Source organism: Portunus trituberculatus, chromosome 23 (genome assembly GCF_017591435.1).
Source record: "Portunus trituberculatus isolate SZX2019 chromosome 23, ASM1759143v1, whole genome shotgun sequence".
Lineage (NCBI taxonomy): Eukaryota > Metazoa > Arthropoda > Malacostraca > Decapoda > Portunidae > Portunus > Portunus trituberculatus.
This window is the reverse complement of record NC_059277.1, coordinates 7,654,411-7,672,269: the sequence shown is the minus strand read 5'-3', so window position 1 is coordinate 7,672,269 and position 17,859 is coordinate 7,654,411. Positions and strand designations below refer to the sequence as shown.

The 17,859-nt window shown below is 38.4% G+C and overlaps 3 protein-coding genes and 1 long non-coding RNA gene across 4 annotated transcripts in view; 2 read left to right on the top strand and 2 right to left on the bottom strand.

Moving 5' to 3' along the window:
- LOC123507640 (inorganic pyrophosphatase-like) overlaps nt 1-1,380 on the bottom strand; it is a 75,309-nt gene extending 73,929 nt beyond the window's left edge. Inside the window, exon 1 of the mRNA XM_045260699.1 lies at nt 1,170-1,380. Coding sequence (XP_045116634.1) covers nt 1,170-1,365 — 196 coding nt within the window. The 5' untranslated portion in view covers nt 1,366-1,380. The remainder of the gene's footprint in view (nt 1-1,169) is intronic.
- LOC123507646 overlaps nt 1-10,175 on the top strand; it is a 17,870-nt gene extending 7,695 nt beyond the window's left edge. Inside the window, exon 2 of the long non-coding RNA XR_006675697.1 lies at nt 9,303-10,175. This is a non-coding gene — a long non-coding RNA (uncharacterized LOC123507646). The remainder of the gene's footprint in view (nt 1-9,302) is intronic.
- On the top strand, nt 1,692-7,804 carry LOC123507637 (folylpolyglutamate synthase, mitochondrial-like). The gene is made up of 11 exons (XM_045260695.1): nt 1,692-2,429; nt 3,423-3,588; nt 3,793-3,986; nt 4,154-4,290; nt 4,688-4,871; nt 5,012-5,156; nt 5,524-5,657; nt 5,973-6,085; nt 6,431-6,576; nt 6,709-7,052; nt 7,209-7,804. The coding sequence occupies exons 1-11, from the start codon at nt 2,283-2,285 to the stop codon at nt 7,371-7,373; spliced, it is 1,875 nt and encodes a 624-aa protein (XP_045116630.1). The 5' UTR covers nt 1,692-2,282; the 3' UTR covers nt 7,374-7,804.
- Nucleotides 9,355-16,499, bottom strand: LOC123507638 (acid sphingomyelinase-like phosphodiesterase 3b). The gene is made up of 7 exons (XM_045260696.1): nt 15,728-16,499; nt 14,804-15,014; nt 14,257-14,404; nt 13,981-14,121; nt 13,480-13,605; nt 13,095-13,275; nt 9,355-12,971 (listed from the first exon to the last, which is right to left on the bottom strand). Exons 1-7 carry the CDS (start codon nt 15,855-15,857, stop codon nt 12,235-12,237), a joined length of 1,674 nt encoding a protein of 557 aa, XP_045116631.1. The 5' UTR covers nt 15,858-16,499; the 3' UTR covers nt 9,355-12,234.
- Nucleotides 16,500-17,859: the final 1,360 nt, after the last annotated feature.

Sequence of the window (17,859 nt, the reverse complement as noted above, 5' to 3'; positions counted from 1 at the left end):
CTAACAATAGTTCAAATTACGCGGGTTTGAAAGATTTAATTTATTTATGACAGTGACAAACAAGATTTCAACATTAATGACTTAGAAACACTTGAGAACCCGGCTAGTCATCTCTGTGGTCTTTGAAATGGTTGTAATGAGAGAGCAAAGAGTTTCTCAGTACGGGCACAGATGACGCAGGAAGAGAGGCGGTCGGGCAAGTGTGAGGTAAGAGTGAGGCGCCGATGAAAGTCTTCCTCTCTTAACTAGTTGCCAGGGAGAACGGAAGGAGTTTTCACAGCATAGACTAGCGCAAAACACCTCATGCCACCCTAGAAACCCATGAACTAATTCCCTCATTCACTAAGGTTTGAAAATTCCGATATGCTTTGGTATGAACTGGCAAAGGGGACGCCATGCCACTTGTTGCCTACATGCCATATCCCTCTCTCCTGCCTCCAGCCTCCACCCAGCCACCCAACCTGCCAGCCAATCACTCACGCCAGATTAAGAACAGTTGATCAGTTCCCGTTATCAGAGATTGTTATCGTTATCAGCGAATGTCATCCTTTCCCTGTGATTTCTTGTAATTACTTCATCACCAATATTCACAGACTAACATTGTTCTATCTCAGTAGGGCATGTAGTAAATCAATCATTCCACCTCATCTGAAGCTAGGCATGCACTGTGCATGTACAGTACAATACATTTTTGGCAACACCACACGTGATCTTGTGAGAATTCGACACACATTTCCACGAAACACTGTAAAAAGGTAGTAAGTTAAAAAGCATCACAAATATCCCCCCGGGATGCATCTCAGGGAGCGGGTGGGGCCACTGGGGGGTATAACCCACACCAGGCAACACACCAACCCATTCCTGCTTGCCCAGGTTTCCCACAACACTAAATTCAAAATAGTCCAAATGATAATGAAAAGTAACGATATATGGGATACCACAAGTAACTGTCAACAATAATGGGTGACACGTCACGTGGAACTTTCCACTAATGACATCAGACCCATGCGTTACCCATTCACTTCCCATGATACTTTTGACTTGTCATCAACATAACTCGGGAACCATAAGTGCTCACCAGTGCCCGGTTCAGACCCCAGACGGCAGGCCTTCGGGCATACTGGGAGGGGGTCTTACCGGTGAAAACATCAAAACAAGCCAACACTTACTGACATATACGCGGTAGTCGCCGGTATTGGCCAATCCCTTCTCGCAGAAAGAGTACGCCATGGTTCTAGTGAGGGCTGGAATGTAGGAGTCTGGTCTGAACCGCTTTGGGGAGGCAATCCTGACGGCAGGTCGAAGAGCTGCTCTGAGAAGGAGGAGGGACGGATTGAACACACGAGCCATGGCACGCCACGACATCTATTGGCAGGCCGTGACTTCTTGTTTTATGGCGCCAGGTTTCAAATAAGAGATGTCTGGCTTGCACTGGTGTTATCGCTCTTATCTGTGTTTTCATAACGGAGAGATAACTGGAAATGATGATTACTCATGTCTTTTCCTGTGCCGAATAAATAAATAATTCGCTCTTATTGCAGTACACAGAAAACAAATAAAGTAATATATTTTTTTTGTAACGTGTGTTTCCACGAGCAAATTGCAACTGATGGAGAAAACTGGGTCCAAATGATGACTGCATAGTAATTATATAGACATGCGACTATCACCTAGCTGTGACCTTGACTCAGGTAAATGTATTTGTTTATCTTATTCACACATGTCCTACATTGATGTAAGGAAGGTTTTCAAGTGTTCAAATGTACTGCGGTTAATTCTATGAAATCAGAGGTATCATATACAGTGAGAAGGTTACATAACAATAGTGCGCAATTATATGGTTACCGTACTATACTATAAATTGATCAGTAACTTTACTGCACATCATTGTAAAACTGCAGAAAGGTCAACTGTCAACTGTCGTGTGTATGGATAAGCAATGGAAAGTACCAGCATGCATACAATTACAATGTACGAATCTGTAAATAATAGATGAAAAGTAAATCACAACCTTTAAGATGCAGTGACTATAAAACTTGGAGTGTGAGCTGACTAGATATTGTAAACAATACCACTGCAATTGTATATTTCGCAGTTCATAATGACAAAGCCCACTTATTTCTCTAACATACATGAATGACTGTATAAACTGTCAATCATGTGTGGCGACTGGCGAGTGGCGAGCGCCGAGCAGCGTGGAGGTGGCGTGGTGGCGTGTGGCGGCGCGTGGTGATCACTTGGTCCGCTTCTGACGCCGCTAGCCCGCCAGCACAGCCTTCATCATGGCCAGACTCTTCCACGCCACTTATTGCCAGTGGCGGCAGTGGCGGAGACTCAGCACAGCCCCGAGGATGGCCATGGCACATGACAGACAGGGAGTGAGGAGGCTGGCCACTCACTGTCAGGCAGAGGTGGACCAGCACTATGAGGTACAGTGCGGCACTCTCTTATCACAACATTCACAGTAACCTCCAATTCTATCAATATCTCTGTATTCAGCTTCCTGTCTATGTGAATTCACTCCTTTTACGAAATGACGAAATCTTGCTAATGAAATAAGTAAGGTTAGTTTTGTGTTAAGGATGCTGTTTTTCGAAATGGTATTAGTTTCTTGTGTTTTATCTTCTTTATTCGTTATTATATCAAGTTCTTATGCATGGTCTAGGATTCCTTACATACTACACGTGACAGTTACGCAAGTCAGCACTATTGTCATTGTATTTAATGGGATGTGTTGGCTGGGCTCTTCCTTACACACATTTTATTTAACATTATCAAGTGAGTACCTTGCAATTGTCTCCACCAGTGATCATATACCTTTTCAGAATAAATTATCCACAATATTATTCATCATCAAGTAATTCATGGCAAGTGTACAATATGTCACACATGTATATTGTTTTATTATTATAATATTTTTCTTATGACCTTTATATAACTGTTTTGTGTAGCACTGCTGTCCATCATGATAGCTCAGCAGTATGTGGTGCTTTAATCTTTAAGTTGACCTATGACCTTGATGGCAAACATGATATGAATCCCAAATATTGAACTCTTGGTGCTTCCACACACCACGCTATATGTTACTTCTAGCCAATGGAATAAGTAGAGCTCCAGAAAAATTGCCTAGTGTTTCTCCATATTGCATTCCAATCTTCTATTGCTTTTGTGCTATAAACATTTCCTTTGCAGAACAAAGATATTTTGCCATCGCCTTCAGAGATAGTGGCCAAATCTTGATTATACAATATGAAACTATACAATTTGTATACAGGATTTCTTTAAGATGCATTACAATCGTTGTAATTATATGTCAGGCTGCAAAACAAATAGTATTGTAGTAGATCAGAAGACTTGATAGACAGATAATGCATAGACTGGTAATTGGTTAAGTACTTAACAGGATTCCTATTTCATGGCAGGAAGCTGTGCAGACGCTCAATTCCCTTCAGTCAAATGCAGCCGTGTTGCAGCGCATCCGCCAGGAGCGAGGATTCACAAACAATGTTCAAGCCACGGAAGGCTTCCTTGACAGGGTTGGCATTTCCCTTAAGGATCTTGATTCTCTGTCAGTCATCCATATAGCAGGTGAGATCTCAGAGTAATACATGACTGTGGGCTTCCTTCTCAGTCATGTGCAGAAGTTTTGTTTATTGTCACATTTTGTTGGGTGGTAATCACTTAATTTTAGTCCTTTGAGTGAAGAGCTGAGCGATGGTGTTACTGCTACTGGAGAACATCTTCATCTCTTTGTATCACTCATCACATGGTTTGGTGATGGTTTCTCCTCAGGCACAAAAGGGAAGGGATCCACCTGCTCCTTTGTGGAAAGCATCTTGAGGGAACACGGCTTTCGGACAGGCTTTTACTCTTCGCCACACCTGGTGGCCGTGCGGGAGAGGATCCGCATCAATGGCCAGCCCATCTCAAAAGAAGACTTTATCACCTACTTCTGGGATGTATATAATCAGTTGATAGCCAAGAAGGTATGGCCAAAGTTCTCACTTTTTACTGTTGCTACTTATTTCCTCAAACATTCAGCCTTCCAGACACTCCTATACTTTAACATATCTGTAGTAAGTATTTTGCTATTTGTGACTGCTGGCAATTGAGTTTTATCTCTTTTTTTTTTTTTTTTTTTTTTTTTCCCCAGACCAGTGATGATGACATGCCTGCTTACTTCAAGTTTTTGACCGTGCTTGCATTGAAAGTATTTGTAAAAGAGGAAGTGGATGTTGCGGTATTAGAAGTGGGCCTGGGGGGCGAGTATGACTGTACCAATGTGGTGAGGTGAGTACCTGAGCACTGGTGTAATCCAGTGTAGAGCCTTGAGGCATTTTATTGTTCTGCACATCAAGTAGGGTAAAAGAAGAATTTAGATTCATGCATGAGTTGGGTTCTTGAGGATTCCTGTGGCTTCTTGCCACCTTGATATTCCATGGTGAAGCAGTTCAACTTTCAAGCATAGGATATGGGAGGACAAAAAAACAGGCTTGGTTCCAGCGTGTTAGTGAGGTATTTGTTTCTCCTGAAGAATAATGCAGTAGAATCAACAATGAAGTGATAAGAACATATGGTTTAATTGAAAATTTGTCTGCAAATGGCATGACAAGAATCTTAGGTTCTGTTCATGATTAGAAAATACTTGGTCTATCTTGAGTCAATCTAGCTGTGATGACATGTTCAGGAAACCAGTGGTGTGTGGAGTGACAACCCTAGACTATGACCACACCTCCATCCTGGGCAACACCATTGAGTCCATAGCTTGGCACAAGGCTGGCATCATGAAGCCGGGGGTCCCAACCTTCACTGTGGAGCAGCCACTACAGCCTTCCCTGAGTGTGTTGCTACAGAGAGCTAAGGAAAAACAGGTACTTTTTTTTTCACAATTACTGTGGATTTGATAGAATAATTTGGAAACTGAGAGTTGGAAGCTCACCTTCTAACATTTATTTTATATAAGTCCTGGATTACCAAACAACTATTTGCTGAAGAATAATAACCCTTCCAGGTTCCCTTGTACTTAATACCACCTTTAGAGAATTATGGTTGGGGGGCACGGCCTCTACAGCTTGGCCTGGCAGGCAATGTCCAGTACTGTAATGCATCACTTGCCCTACAGCTTACTCAATACTGGATGAACTCTCAGAATAGAGGTACAGTATATATATGTATAGTTTCCTTGTGCTCTCTCTCTCTCTCTCTCTCTCTCTCTCTCTCTCTCTCTCTCTCTCTCTCTCTCTCTCTCTCTCAATTTCAGTGGTAGCTATGTAAATTACTGCATACTAGATAATTAATAAAAATGGAAGATACATTTCAAATATCAAAGTGCTCACAACCATGTGCTTGTCACCAACTGTTATTACATTATCCTCTGAACCTGAACACATGTAGTTATTATAGTTTTCTTGATTTCTGCTTCTGCTTGGATATCAGAACATGCATCCTTGCTGCATGTGAATGTAAAGCCTGTGTTTCTATGAAAACAAAAAGTAATTACAAGAAAATAATCTAATCATTCAGGCAGGAGTGGAGAGGTGGTGCACACTGCAACCTCAACCTCAGATCACTTGAATGTGCCTGCTGCCATTCCGTTCACACTGTCTGATGAGGATGTACTGGGGCTAAAGTATGCAGTGTGGCCGGGCAGATCTCAGGTTAGTGGTATTTGCCAATTAAACGTTTACTTGTTCTCTACTTGTATGTGAATCTCTTGGTGAATGGTGGAGCAGTTCCATGTTTATTGGACCAGGAGGAAATGTTCTGGTTATGCAAAGCTTGCTTTCAAAAGGAATATTTTTCATCTTTCATATTCTTGTTACTTTTTTTTCTTGAATAACTAAACAACTATATTTTTGCAATGTGTACAGACTGCATGTAATGAAATGAGGAACTTTTATTATGCTATGTCTTGCATAGCATCCCAAAGTTTACTGTGTAGCAGACGCTTGGCATGAAAGATTTCCCCGCAGGTGATGGCGAGTGGCCCTCTGACCTTCTTCCTGGATGGGGCCCACACGCCTGTCAGCATGCAGGCCTGTGTGGACTGGTTCCTCAAGACGGCTCCTATGCATGCCCCTCAAAAGTATGGTCAAACAAGTGGTTGAGAGCAATTTGTATATATTAATTTTCTTTGACTTTAATATCAACTTTCTATAAAATACCAGGTTGAAGGCATTGTGAGTAATATTTGCAATTTGCAAAAACTTTCTATTTTTCTATTTCATATGCATTTCTACCATCCATTTTCACATTCATTCAATCCATCACAATCATCTTTTTTCTTTCCTGAAATCTTGTATTACATACACTTTTGAGTTATTTCAGAATTTGATATATCTTTTTCCATACACACCTATTACATCTTATTAGTTTGGGTTCTACTTATATTACAAAACTATGTTAGAATTTGCATTCACTGTTCCCTCAGTGGGGGCAACACTTTCCGTCTGCTGTTCTTCAACTCGACTGGTGACCGTGATCCAGAGACGCTGCTCAAGCTACTTACCTCATGTAACTTTGACTTGGCCATCTTCACCACCAACTTGGTCACTACTTCCATGAAGGCCTCCTCAGGTATATTACAACTCCATATTATTGAAAAATGACAGGTTTGCATCCAACTTGTTAATCTTAATTATAAACTTTAGATACCATGTGATACAAGTTGAATATTCTTATGGTCACTTGGTATGAACTTACTTTCAGATCAGACCAACTATACCATCTCCAGAGACCAAGCACACTTACGGTGTGAACAGCAGAGGAGCTCATGGATTCGTCTCGTAAGGAATCAATCAAAACTGGAATCTGAATCACCAGATCATGAGGACACAGAGGTGGATGGCACAACACAGAGTGAAGGAAGTGAGAGAAATCTGAACTTGACTTCCAGCATGCCTGCCTCAGATGTGCCAAGCATCATCTTCCCATGCATTCAGGATGCCCTGGTGTGGCTCTCCTGTGGCCGTGATCCCAACCTCACTGGGGAGCTGCTCACCCCTCCGGCCTTCCCTCCCCCTCCACGCCTTCAAGAAGCAACTCAAGTCCAGGTCAGTAGTAATATTAGTGATATTCATGTGGCTGGTAGTTGTCTGTACAAACCCAATTGAATGAGCTATAACAACTTGACTGATAAAATTTTTACTTTTGCTTGAACCTAATACAACTAAGTAATTTTTGTTTTACTTCAATGTGATCCTTTACAGATTCTGGTGACTGGCTCATTGCACCTGGTTGGTGGGGTGCTGGGAGTGATAGATCCTGAGCTGCGGTGTGCCACCCATGTGCGCAATGCCTTTAATAAGCGGCCATCCCTCACTGACTTGGTGCTCAACAACTACAACAAATTCTCCTCCCCTGGTACACCCTGACAACAGTGTTGGTGGTCAGCAAGACAAGCACACTGCCATCACTCTCTGGTGTCATTGTTTACATGACCAGTGTTCATAATGCAGTAGTACAGTAGTGTGTCCACAATAAATAATGTAATAGGACAAATGGGAAGAAAATTATACTCTAAATTTGCTATTTTACCATAAAAATATACTAGTGCATTATAAACCAAAGAAATAAGTACAGTACATGTACTATAAATGAATAGAAAGAGTGACTTTTTGCTCAATCATATCACTCGCCCAGAAGATTCCATGTGAAAATGGCTTTATTTCTGTTTCACTCCACAACCACCACTGTCCTCATCCTTCTCTATCACTAACTGTAACATTCTTATGATATCCTTGGGAAAATATGAGAGCATTTTGTATGTCTTGATCCTGAACTTAATAATAATGATTTTACTACAGTCTCAGTTATTATATACTTTACTTCTTGAGTTTGACATGCTAATCACTGTTAGAAAATATTAAGCAAGTTGTTTAGATCTAACACTTTTCATCCACTCACTCTATATGACTTTTTAATATGTACAAATTCTTGGTAATCATGATCAATAGATTTACACCAAACATGTGTTCATTACTGTTCTGAAACATGACGCAACTCTTTGTACACACACACGCCCGATAGCTCAGTGGTTAGAGCACTGGCTTCACAAGCCAGAGGACCGGGGTTCGATTCCCCGGCCAGGTGGAGATATTTGGGTGTCTCTCCTTTCACGTGTAGCCCCTGTTCACCTAGCAGTGAGTAGGTACGGGATGTAAATTGAGGAGTTGTGACCTTGTTGTCCCGGTGTGTGCCTGGTCTCAGGCCTATCCGAAGATCGGAAATAATGAGCTCTGAGCTCGTTCCGTAGGGTAACGTCTGGTTGTCTCGTCAGAGACTGCAGCAGATCACAGTGAAAATATGTATACTGTATAAACATAGATATATAACCAAGGATGTGTTTCATGCTAGATGTAGATCTCATTGTAAAATAGTACATTGGATGTTCTATCACTGCATTTGTCTTTTATGTGATGGTTAGCAAGCAATTATTCATGGTAGTAATCTCAATTATTCACATTTACTATTTGTTCATTGATTGAAAAATTCACCTTTGGAGAACTTGTAAATTGCATTCAAGTACCTTTATAAAAATGGAAACAGAAAAGACATCTTTTAACATATTGTTATTAGTTTCATCTGAGTGACAAGATTTTCCCTCACCAGCATACACAAGTTGGCCTGCTTTAATTTATTTCATTACAAGTGACTATAGTCACACCGTGGAGTAAGATGCTTGAGAAGCCATATCCTAGCCCTGCCACTTCTAATTCAAATTGTTTACTATAAAATATTTGGAGAACCACATGACTATTCAGTTGATATTAAAAAAAAAAAAAAAAAAAAAAAAAAAATCACCTTAAGGGAAGATTTAATCATAAAAGAAAAAAAATAAATAGAAATGGTTGTATTGCAGGAAGGAAACAGAGGTAGGGGTATGTGACTTCTAGATTAGCATATTCTTTGATAACCTAAGTTCTTTTCACATTATTAGATAATGTAGCTATATGTTAGTGCCATTTTCACAAGAATTGGTAGTTCATATTTTCTGTATTATTTTTCTTTATCATTTCACTGTATCAAGTGAGTAGGAAGGTTTCTGAATATTCCTGAGAAAAATTATGTGTGCCAATCACTGCCAAATCACACAAGTGCCCATGATAATGTAAAACTCAATGAAAAAGTTTTTCCGCCCTGACCCACAATCCTCAAGGCTGTTACTTGCATGTGATTCACCTAGCTAAGTAATGTGTGTGATGAAAATGAGGACTTAAGTTGTCAAAAGAATGAGGGATGTTCAAGTCACACAAAACACAAAACCTTGAGATATAATGTGTGTGTGTGTGTGTGTGTGTGAGAGAGAGAGAGAGAGAGAGAGATAAGATACATTAAGAAAAAAAGGACATTACATAATGTGTAATACTGTATTTATATAACATATTTGACAGAAAATCTTGAAATATAGTGTATTATGTATAACACAGAGGTGCGCATCTTTCCAGGCCAGTAGCTCCAGTGAATCTATTCTATGTAATGTTCACAATTACATATACATGAAGTAAATGGTGTAAGTTTTTGAGTTGTCACATGGGTTGTCCCTGCGTTTGAATGAGAATGTGTCTGCAAAATAATGAGGCCTAATTCTGTCAAATGCTTATTGTTTCAAAATTAGAAATCACTTCTAGTCATTGTTAAAAAAAATAAATAAATAAAAAAAAAAAAAAAAAATAACAACAGTGTATGGACAGCTGTATTTGGGCATTCATTCCTAAATTCTTCAGGTCACTATGTTCAATAGATTTTTGTGAAATTCTAGGAGGTACTACAAAGTACAGAAGAGTGGCACTTGTCAACAATCATAAGAATATAGTAGAAATCCTTGAATGAAACACTATGATGTTGAAAGAAATGTTCCATACACTGCCATTACATATAAAATGTCACAACCAAAGATAAATAGCAATGAAGAAAATACCTAATTACAAAGATAAACTACTACATAAGCACTTTTTATGCAGCTATTATTATTATTACAAGAAATTTTGCAGTAATATATGAAGTCAATATACAGAGTGAAATTGAAATGTGTGCATTTTTATCAAGTTGTTAATGGACAGGAGTTTTAACTTGAGTATCTTTAATTGTAGGAATGAAGAGGGTGTTTCAAAAATATTTATTCTGCAAGATAAAAATCTACAGCCTGTGATGTAAAATGTATGTTTGGAATAATATTTCATTGCTTTTGATTCCATCCTGATACTGTTCCTAATGTTCAACTTTCAGTGTTTGCTGGTGGTAGTGTGCTTTACATTCATGTGCTGAACTTTTCAGGGCAAAGTTCTACATGCAAGATAGTTTGACTGTGAAGGTAACATCTTTTGACACTGATGAGTAGTTGTGTTATCCCTGCTAATACTGCCAGTGCATGTAACATACCAAAATAAAGCCACAGTGTTTTGAAAACACACACAAATGATAATTTAACAATATAAATTGCAATTTATACTGCTAATCTTATATTTTCTACTGCCTATACACTTATGGAGGTAACTGCTGTGCCGTGTAAGCTTAGCTTGTAGGATACATATACAGTATTACCACTTACACTTGCAAACACCTTACCATCAAATCCAAACATGTTCTAAGTGTAGGAACAATACCATTCACCACATATATTGTGTTTACTATTCAACACAATTTTTTTTTTTTTATGTATACATTTTAAGTATATATATTATCTTACTGGCTACACCTATCAAAATATCATAAAAGATTGAGCTATGAATTATGTACATGGTGATAAAAAATATACTATCTTTGAAATAACATGGACAGTGGTTAATTTTTCAAATACACTTATCACAATAAAAAGGAAAGACATCAATGATTACAGGCAACAAGAGTACAGTCACCATAATATTGACCTTCAAATCTCATTCACTTGAGTCAAATTTTGTCATTTCATGACAGCTTGTAAAAATTGTAATTATACATATTTGTCAAGTTCTTTGGTCTTTAAATTTTTACACAGGATCTCATTGTATGTTATGTTTAGTCATCCTGCTTGCTGCTTATTGTATCACCAATGCTTATCAAAGTACTGAACACAATCTTTAGCCAATAATTACAGGGCAATCTGTCATTATAATGCCAGTACAAACAAACTGTCTACCATTATCCATTCCACTGCATTCAATCCCATCTATTTCCTCTCCTGATATTCAAAGCCGTATGCTCAGAATCTATGAACACAATGTTCAATAGTTCCCACGTTACTACCATATAGGTTTCAAAGAATATTTACAATGTTGTATTAGCAGCTATATAGACTCAGGCTGGATGGATTAAGGTGAACTGGATTAAGAACACGTCACAACAACATCAAATGAAGGGCACAGCAAAGAAGCAAAAATAATGTCTCTGCCAAAGGACAGTTCCCTACTTCTTCAATGTATGTACTCATAGAAGAAAGTAAAGAGGACGGACAAAGTGATTCCAAGGTACTACATACATACTTGTGCTATAGAAATAATTAGTAAAGAAATAAATAGAAAATAAAAATAAAGAAAGTATACACCTGACTAAGAAACTGAAGCTAGACACTGACTCTTCAACGGATTACAGGACTTAGTCGACAAACAAGCAACACACAAACATGACATCCATCATAATAGTTATGAAAATCCAAAATCCTGCTACATTATACACATACACATTTATGATACTAAAAACAAAAATCTAAGAAATATGAGAACATAAAACATATGTACTGTACATATATAGGTATGCATGTAGGCCCTTTATCTTTGCTGTCACTTTTTTTTTTTCCGGTGTGTCTAGAACATTATGCCACATTGTAGCAAAGCTTAAAATCATAAGTTGAGCAAACAGAGCAGTTCCCAAGCACTTATGTTTCACACAGAGGCTGCACCCTTCACCCCTTCCCTCCACACTCCTGCTTCATGCTGAGAAATCCTGCAACACAACCCAAGGCCAATCACCTCAGACTGACCACTTAAATAATTTTCCATAATTTAATATAAAAATAGAGAATCATTACTACAACCAAGATATTTCTTGCATTACTGCAAATTTCTTTTCCTCTAAGTCATTACTTCATAGGACATTAAAAAGTCAGAATAATATTTTTACATGTGTACCCTCTGATAATTTTGAAGTCCTAGATATTCCTACATCCTTAACACCAATAAGCTGGTGACATGAGTAAAATTCTATTAAAAATATATTGTGTATCTTAAAATTCATGATTATCTTTCATTCAATTTATGCTCATGGTAGTTTTCTATAATTCTGCCAATGAGGCTTTGACAAATCTAGAATAGGAAAGCTTCTCTCGGCTGGCACCATTCTGCTCCTCTTGATGACAACCATGATCAACATAACAGCCAGGACAACTGCCAACACTACCGTCAGGGCCATGCTCACCACCACAAGAGTAATGATCAGTTGGGATGCATTTGACTTATGGAAGTTTCCAGCAAGTTCTTTCCCAAATTTTGATAAATGTTCATATGACAGAGTGTGGGATCTTGGTGACTTAAAATGCATACAGTGAACAACATCATCTATCTTCAAATATGCAATGGCACAAATGTGGTTTTTCTTGCAAGATGAATCACACACTCCATTATTATACCCAGCAGAATTAAAGAGGTAATATTTCTGAAATAGGGTGTTATTACTCTCCAGCTGTTTATAGAGGCTGGCCATGTTGATGGTGCTAAGAGAACTGAGCCCGTAAGTCTCCCTTGCCTGATAGAACAATTCCCACTTGGGTATTTCTGTCTCATTACCTGCTTCAAGACTACTGTCAGCTGTAGTGTTCAATGTACTATCTGAAGAAGATATAACTTGACTCAGGTTAAGGTGGTACTGAAAATAATCCAAAACTTCTGAACGAGTATAGTGGTAAAGGCGAACCGATGGGTTGATTGCAGTGCCACCAAAGACAGATGCATGCCAAGGGGTGACTGATGGGGCCAAGAGAGCCACACTCTCTATTTCACCTAAACAATCAAAATTAAAAAAATTAAAAACCACTGAAAATTTTAAGCTCATGAACTTACAGCAAAATGTTATTTCCTCACTTCTTTTATAAATGTAAAATTATACTGATGTTGATAACAAACCTTTAGGTCCTGAGAACAGTTTGAAGCTATCAGTGTGTTCATGGCCGTAAATCTGCACCAGAATCACTCCTCCAAAGTCATTCAGCAGATCAACATAGGCACTGTTGTACGAGTCATTGAAAAACGGCACAAGGGCCTCCCTCTCAAAGTAGCCAGGTGGGGCATGGGCAGTGATGATCACCTGGTTCATGAAACAAACAATTACAATTCCTTCAAAGGTTTCTAGTTAACACTATATGCATGTGTGTGTGTGTGTGTATAAAATTTATCATAGTCTTTCTTGTCAATTTCACCACTGAGACATTATGACTAGTTCTAAAATCAATGTATGCTCATGAGTGAGTGATATGCTATGTCTATTTACAGTAGACATGCAAATACGAACCTTTAATTTCTCATCCTGAGCCAACTGTAGCTTTGATCGTAGCCAAGCAAACTGCCCACATGGGTCTGGCACATCTGTTCCAAGTGTATTGAAAGCATAATAAAGGTTGGTGTTCACAACAAGTATCTGGAAGAGTAAAAGGTAATTCATTAAGCAGTTACAACAATAAGGAACATATATCTTTTGTAATATAAAACATGAGAGAGAGAGAGAGAGAGAGAGAGAGAGAGAGAGAGAGAGAGAGAGAGAGAGAGAGAGAGAGAGAGAGAGAGAGAGAGAGAGAGAGAGAGAGAGAGAGAGAGAGTAAAAAAAAAGACTTAGGCCTAAAGAATTGTTTAGCCTCTGTAACAAAAGAAAGGATATCACAAGAAATTAAAGATTGTTTATAAGAGTATTAACATCAAACATATTTCACTGATTAACAGTAACTTAAAACACATTCTGAGTCATGCTGTGAGCTTCAATCAACTAAAAGTCAGAAAGATCCCTTCCACCCCTTACCATGACTCCTGAGTCCAATGTGTAGCTGTAGTACCCGCCATTCACAAACTCTTGCTGGGCCTCTGCTGGCAAAAGTGCTGCCCAGCCTCCCTCAGTTAGATACTTACCATAAAATTCTTTTCCAGCAACTGGATAGTCATTCTACAAAAGGGGACAATTAAATCTCAAAACAGAAATAAATTCAAAACTTCTAAAATTGAGTGCTATGGTTACATTTTCTTTGTTTCTCTAATTTGTTTCACGAGATCAGACATTGTTTTATAGTGAAGGACAAACCTTAGGAAATGCATCATGATTGCCCAAGACAGGCAGCACCGGGATGGAGGGATGGAAGGCTGTGCGCAGCTCCCCCGTGATATTACTTAGTGAGCTGAAGATCACCGAGAAGTTTGGCTCTGGGTCATCCGTGTGAGGAGCATTGTCACTGAAATTAGAAATAATACTTGGTTACCATAACTGAGATACTTTACTAAGTAAAATAAGCCATGTGTAGAAAAATGTGAGGTGGATTATAGAAGACAAGAACTGAGAAAGTGACTGAATTAAGTAATTGGGAATAATATTGGATAAATATGGTGACATGAGGAGAGAGATAGTGCAAGAGTCCGATGGCATCACATATGACCACTTGTAAGTCATGAAAAGGAAAAATTGTTTATGGAAAAGAATGAATAAAATACAAAGTAAATAAATAAACAAATAGATAAGTGATCAAATAAGTAGATAATAATATTAAAGTTAGAAACTATCGCAAAAATTTTAAGGAAAAGCAGTTGTGTGTACTTTCAAGTATCTAGGGTACAGAGTACCACACCAGACTCACCCTGTCCACAGCACAAAATCTGGTCGAGCCTCTATGTCCACCATGGCCTGGATTGCACTCTTCACCAGTGGCCAGGGTGAGTCACAATTGTAGTTTCCCCACTTGCTGTTATGTCCACCAGACTGATAAGCTCTATGACACATCTTGGCAGAGTCCCCATCCTCACTATACTTTTGGTCCCAGTGGATGTCAGTGATCTGCCAAAACTTCCCTGTAAAAAAAAAAAAAAAAAAAAAAAAAAAAAAAATTGTATCAATTTATTCCTCATATTAAAGGAAAGATTATGAGGAAGTACATGAGGAAGGGCATAGCTAAAAAACAAACATTTGACTGAAACTTGTCACAAAACTTTAAAATTATAAAATGTAGATTAGTGCAACAAAAGCAGCTACCATCCAGCAATAACTGGTGCTGTATAGTCATTTTTTTTTACCAAAATCGTGAACACATCTGCATCTACAAATCTCAATGTGAACATTGTCTGGAGTATTTTTCTGGTACATACTATTAACAGTTTATTTTCCTCCATTCTTTCACATTTACCTTTATATACATACAGAAAAAACATAAATATAAGGTGGGCGAGAAGAGTCCCTGTCGTTGAGGGATGTGCCAGGCGAGATGAAGCCATGCAGTTACTTAGGTTATGTAGAGTTGTGTCAGGTAATGCTAGGTTAAATAAATGTCCTTAAAGGGGCTCTATTTTGTAAAATATGTTTTATGTAAAGGTCTATGGCAGCTATCCTAACCTAACCTAGCCAGGGGATGGGGGAGGGATTTGTTCCCCCTCTAGATACCTGAAGAACACTAGTCTATCCTTGATCTTGATTCTACAGGTGTCATAGGATTTCTCCTGAGGCAGGCCTTAGTATCTGCACTGTCCACGTCCCTGGCACTGGGTGAAGGCACCACTGAGCCACCCACCTTGGTACGTCTCGCGCTGCTGCAGAAGGCTAGTCCTCTCTTGTGGGGAAGACACACACACCGCCACTCCTATTGTTACACAGAGCAGTGATGACGTGACGCCGCCCAGATGACGCCACAAGGCTGTCATCTCCACAACCTTCCTTTGCCACCGGGTTAAGAAACACTGACGGAGTGGGGATTGGCGCTGACCTGTGCTGCGTGATATACTGCCACATCAGCTGATCCCGAGACGACCCCACCACTCACCACTGCGTATTGCGTACTCGGCACATGACAAATTTCGGCGTCACGCATCGACTTGAAATTATCTTTTATATTACCAAACCTAAACCACACTTCTGCCAAACTATTGCAATATATCATATATTATAGATAATAAGAAGCGTTAGTTATTCGTTTCATGCAAAGAACATAAATGTAAAAAGTCCTAAAAACCCGTGTCACTAAGAATTTTGTCAATTTGTCACTAGAATAATGAAAATACACTTACAAATCCATGTATCACTAAGTAGAGCATTCTGAATGGTGAAATTTTCATCTATCACTAGCACGGTAAAACAACCTAATGTCAACCTTGCAAACCTGTGTATCTCTTGAACTCATGGAGGTCTCTATACACATAATTATTCCAACTTTCTGCTCTCTGAAGACTCTAAACAAGATTATATTGTTTCAGGCTTTAACTCTACATAGAAAACTTCAACTTAAATATACATCACAGTGCAATGGTAGTGGGCCAACCATTATTAGTAATTTGAACATAATAGACATGAGCAGGAATGGAAAGGCTGGTAATAATGTAATATTTTCATGAATAAAAACAGTAGCCTTTAAAGTTGTATTGTAGAAAAAAAAAAAAAAAAAAACATTAGTGTGAAGTCATCACACTGGCATTTGGTGACCCTTAAATAAATAGGTCAAAGTAGCTGCTTGTATTGCTTGCATTACCTAAAACTGCCCATACTCCAGTCCTGCACACACAGACTGAAATGTCTTATCTTGCCTTGGAGAATCATGGCAACAAAAGATCTGAATATGAGCAAAAGTAGCTTTAAGAGGCTTTCAGTAAGGATTAAACCTATCAGAGCATTCATCGATATGAAAGTCTGACATTTTCTGTGTGTGTATTTACCTATTTGTGATTTACAGGGCCCAAGCTTGGCTCTTTACATGTGTGTGTGTGTGTGTGTGTGTGTGTGTGTGTGTCAACATGAAAAGGATATGCAGTAAACATAACATATCAAATTCAATATATTAGTAATAAAACAGTACATCTTTTCTTGTCTATACAACCTATACAAAATTCAGTAAATTCTGAAAAAGAACATGAATAATTTTAAACTGCATTTTCAACATATAAAAATACCAACACATACTGCATTATGTGCTGCTATGGAGAGAGAGAGAGAGAGAGAGAGAGAGAGAGAGAGAGAGAGAGAGAGAGAGAGAGAGAGAGAGAGAGAGAGAGAGAGAGAAAAAAAAAAAAAAAACTCTCCCAAAACCAGCTGTGAAGTCCAGATTCCTCAAAATATGAACCTTTATATTCAAGTGTTTCTGTGCATACACTGGCAAAAACCTTTCCCCCTACTTGTGTTTAGTTTGAATGCTGTCCATCATCCACAAAATTACAAAACTAAAAGATAACAAAATGACAAATCAATAAGTGCTGCTGCACTGAAGTATTCTAGGTACGTACATATCTTCTCAGAATAGGAGCATATGAAAATTTCTGTAATATCTACTATTTGTGAGTGAATACTTCACAGTATACTATTTTTATTAGGTATTTCATCTATCAACACTAAACAAAATTTTCTACTTCTGGATTGGAATATATATATATATATATATATATATATATATATATATATATATATATATATATATATATATACAGTGGAGACTCAAACTTAATTTGTTCCAAATGGCTGTTCAAGTATTAAAAAGTTCAACTATTGATACCTATAAATCAGGTAATTTGTTCCAATCTTAGCAAAACCTCAAGTTTATAAAAATTTCAATATATTCTTTTTTTACAATTTTGATTTGTACATACTATAAGTGAAGGCTGGTGATGGATAACTTAGAAGAGGAGGGGAAAAGGGTAGGGAGGAGGAGGGAGATTGTAG

Coding starts and splice junctions, on each gene's coding strand:
- LOC123507638 (XM_045260696.1), bottom strand. CDS start 15,857: ATGACAGCCTTGTGGCGTCATCTGGGCGGCGTCACGTCATCACTGCTC. Junction 14,405..14,803: donor GATTTTGTGCTGTGGACAGG/GTGAGTCTGGTG, acceptor TTCTAATTTCAG/TGACAATGCTCCTCACACGG. Junction 12,972..13,094: donor ACTGTTCTCAGGACCTAAAG/GTTTGTTATCAA, acceptor TTGATTGTTTAG/GTGAAATAGAGAGTGTGGCT.
- LOC123507637 (XM_045260695.1), top strand. CDS start 2,283: ATGGCCAGACTCTTCCACGCCACTTATTGCCAGTGGCGGCAGTGGCGG. Junction 2,430..3,422: donor AGGTGGACCAGCACTATGAG/GTACAGTGCGGC, acceptor ATTTCATGGCAG/GAAGCTGTGCAGACGCTCAA. Junction 7,053..7,208: donor AAGAAGCAACTCAAGTCCAG/GTCAGTAGTAAT, acceptor GATCCTTTACAG/ATTCTGGTGACTGGCTCATT.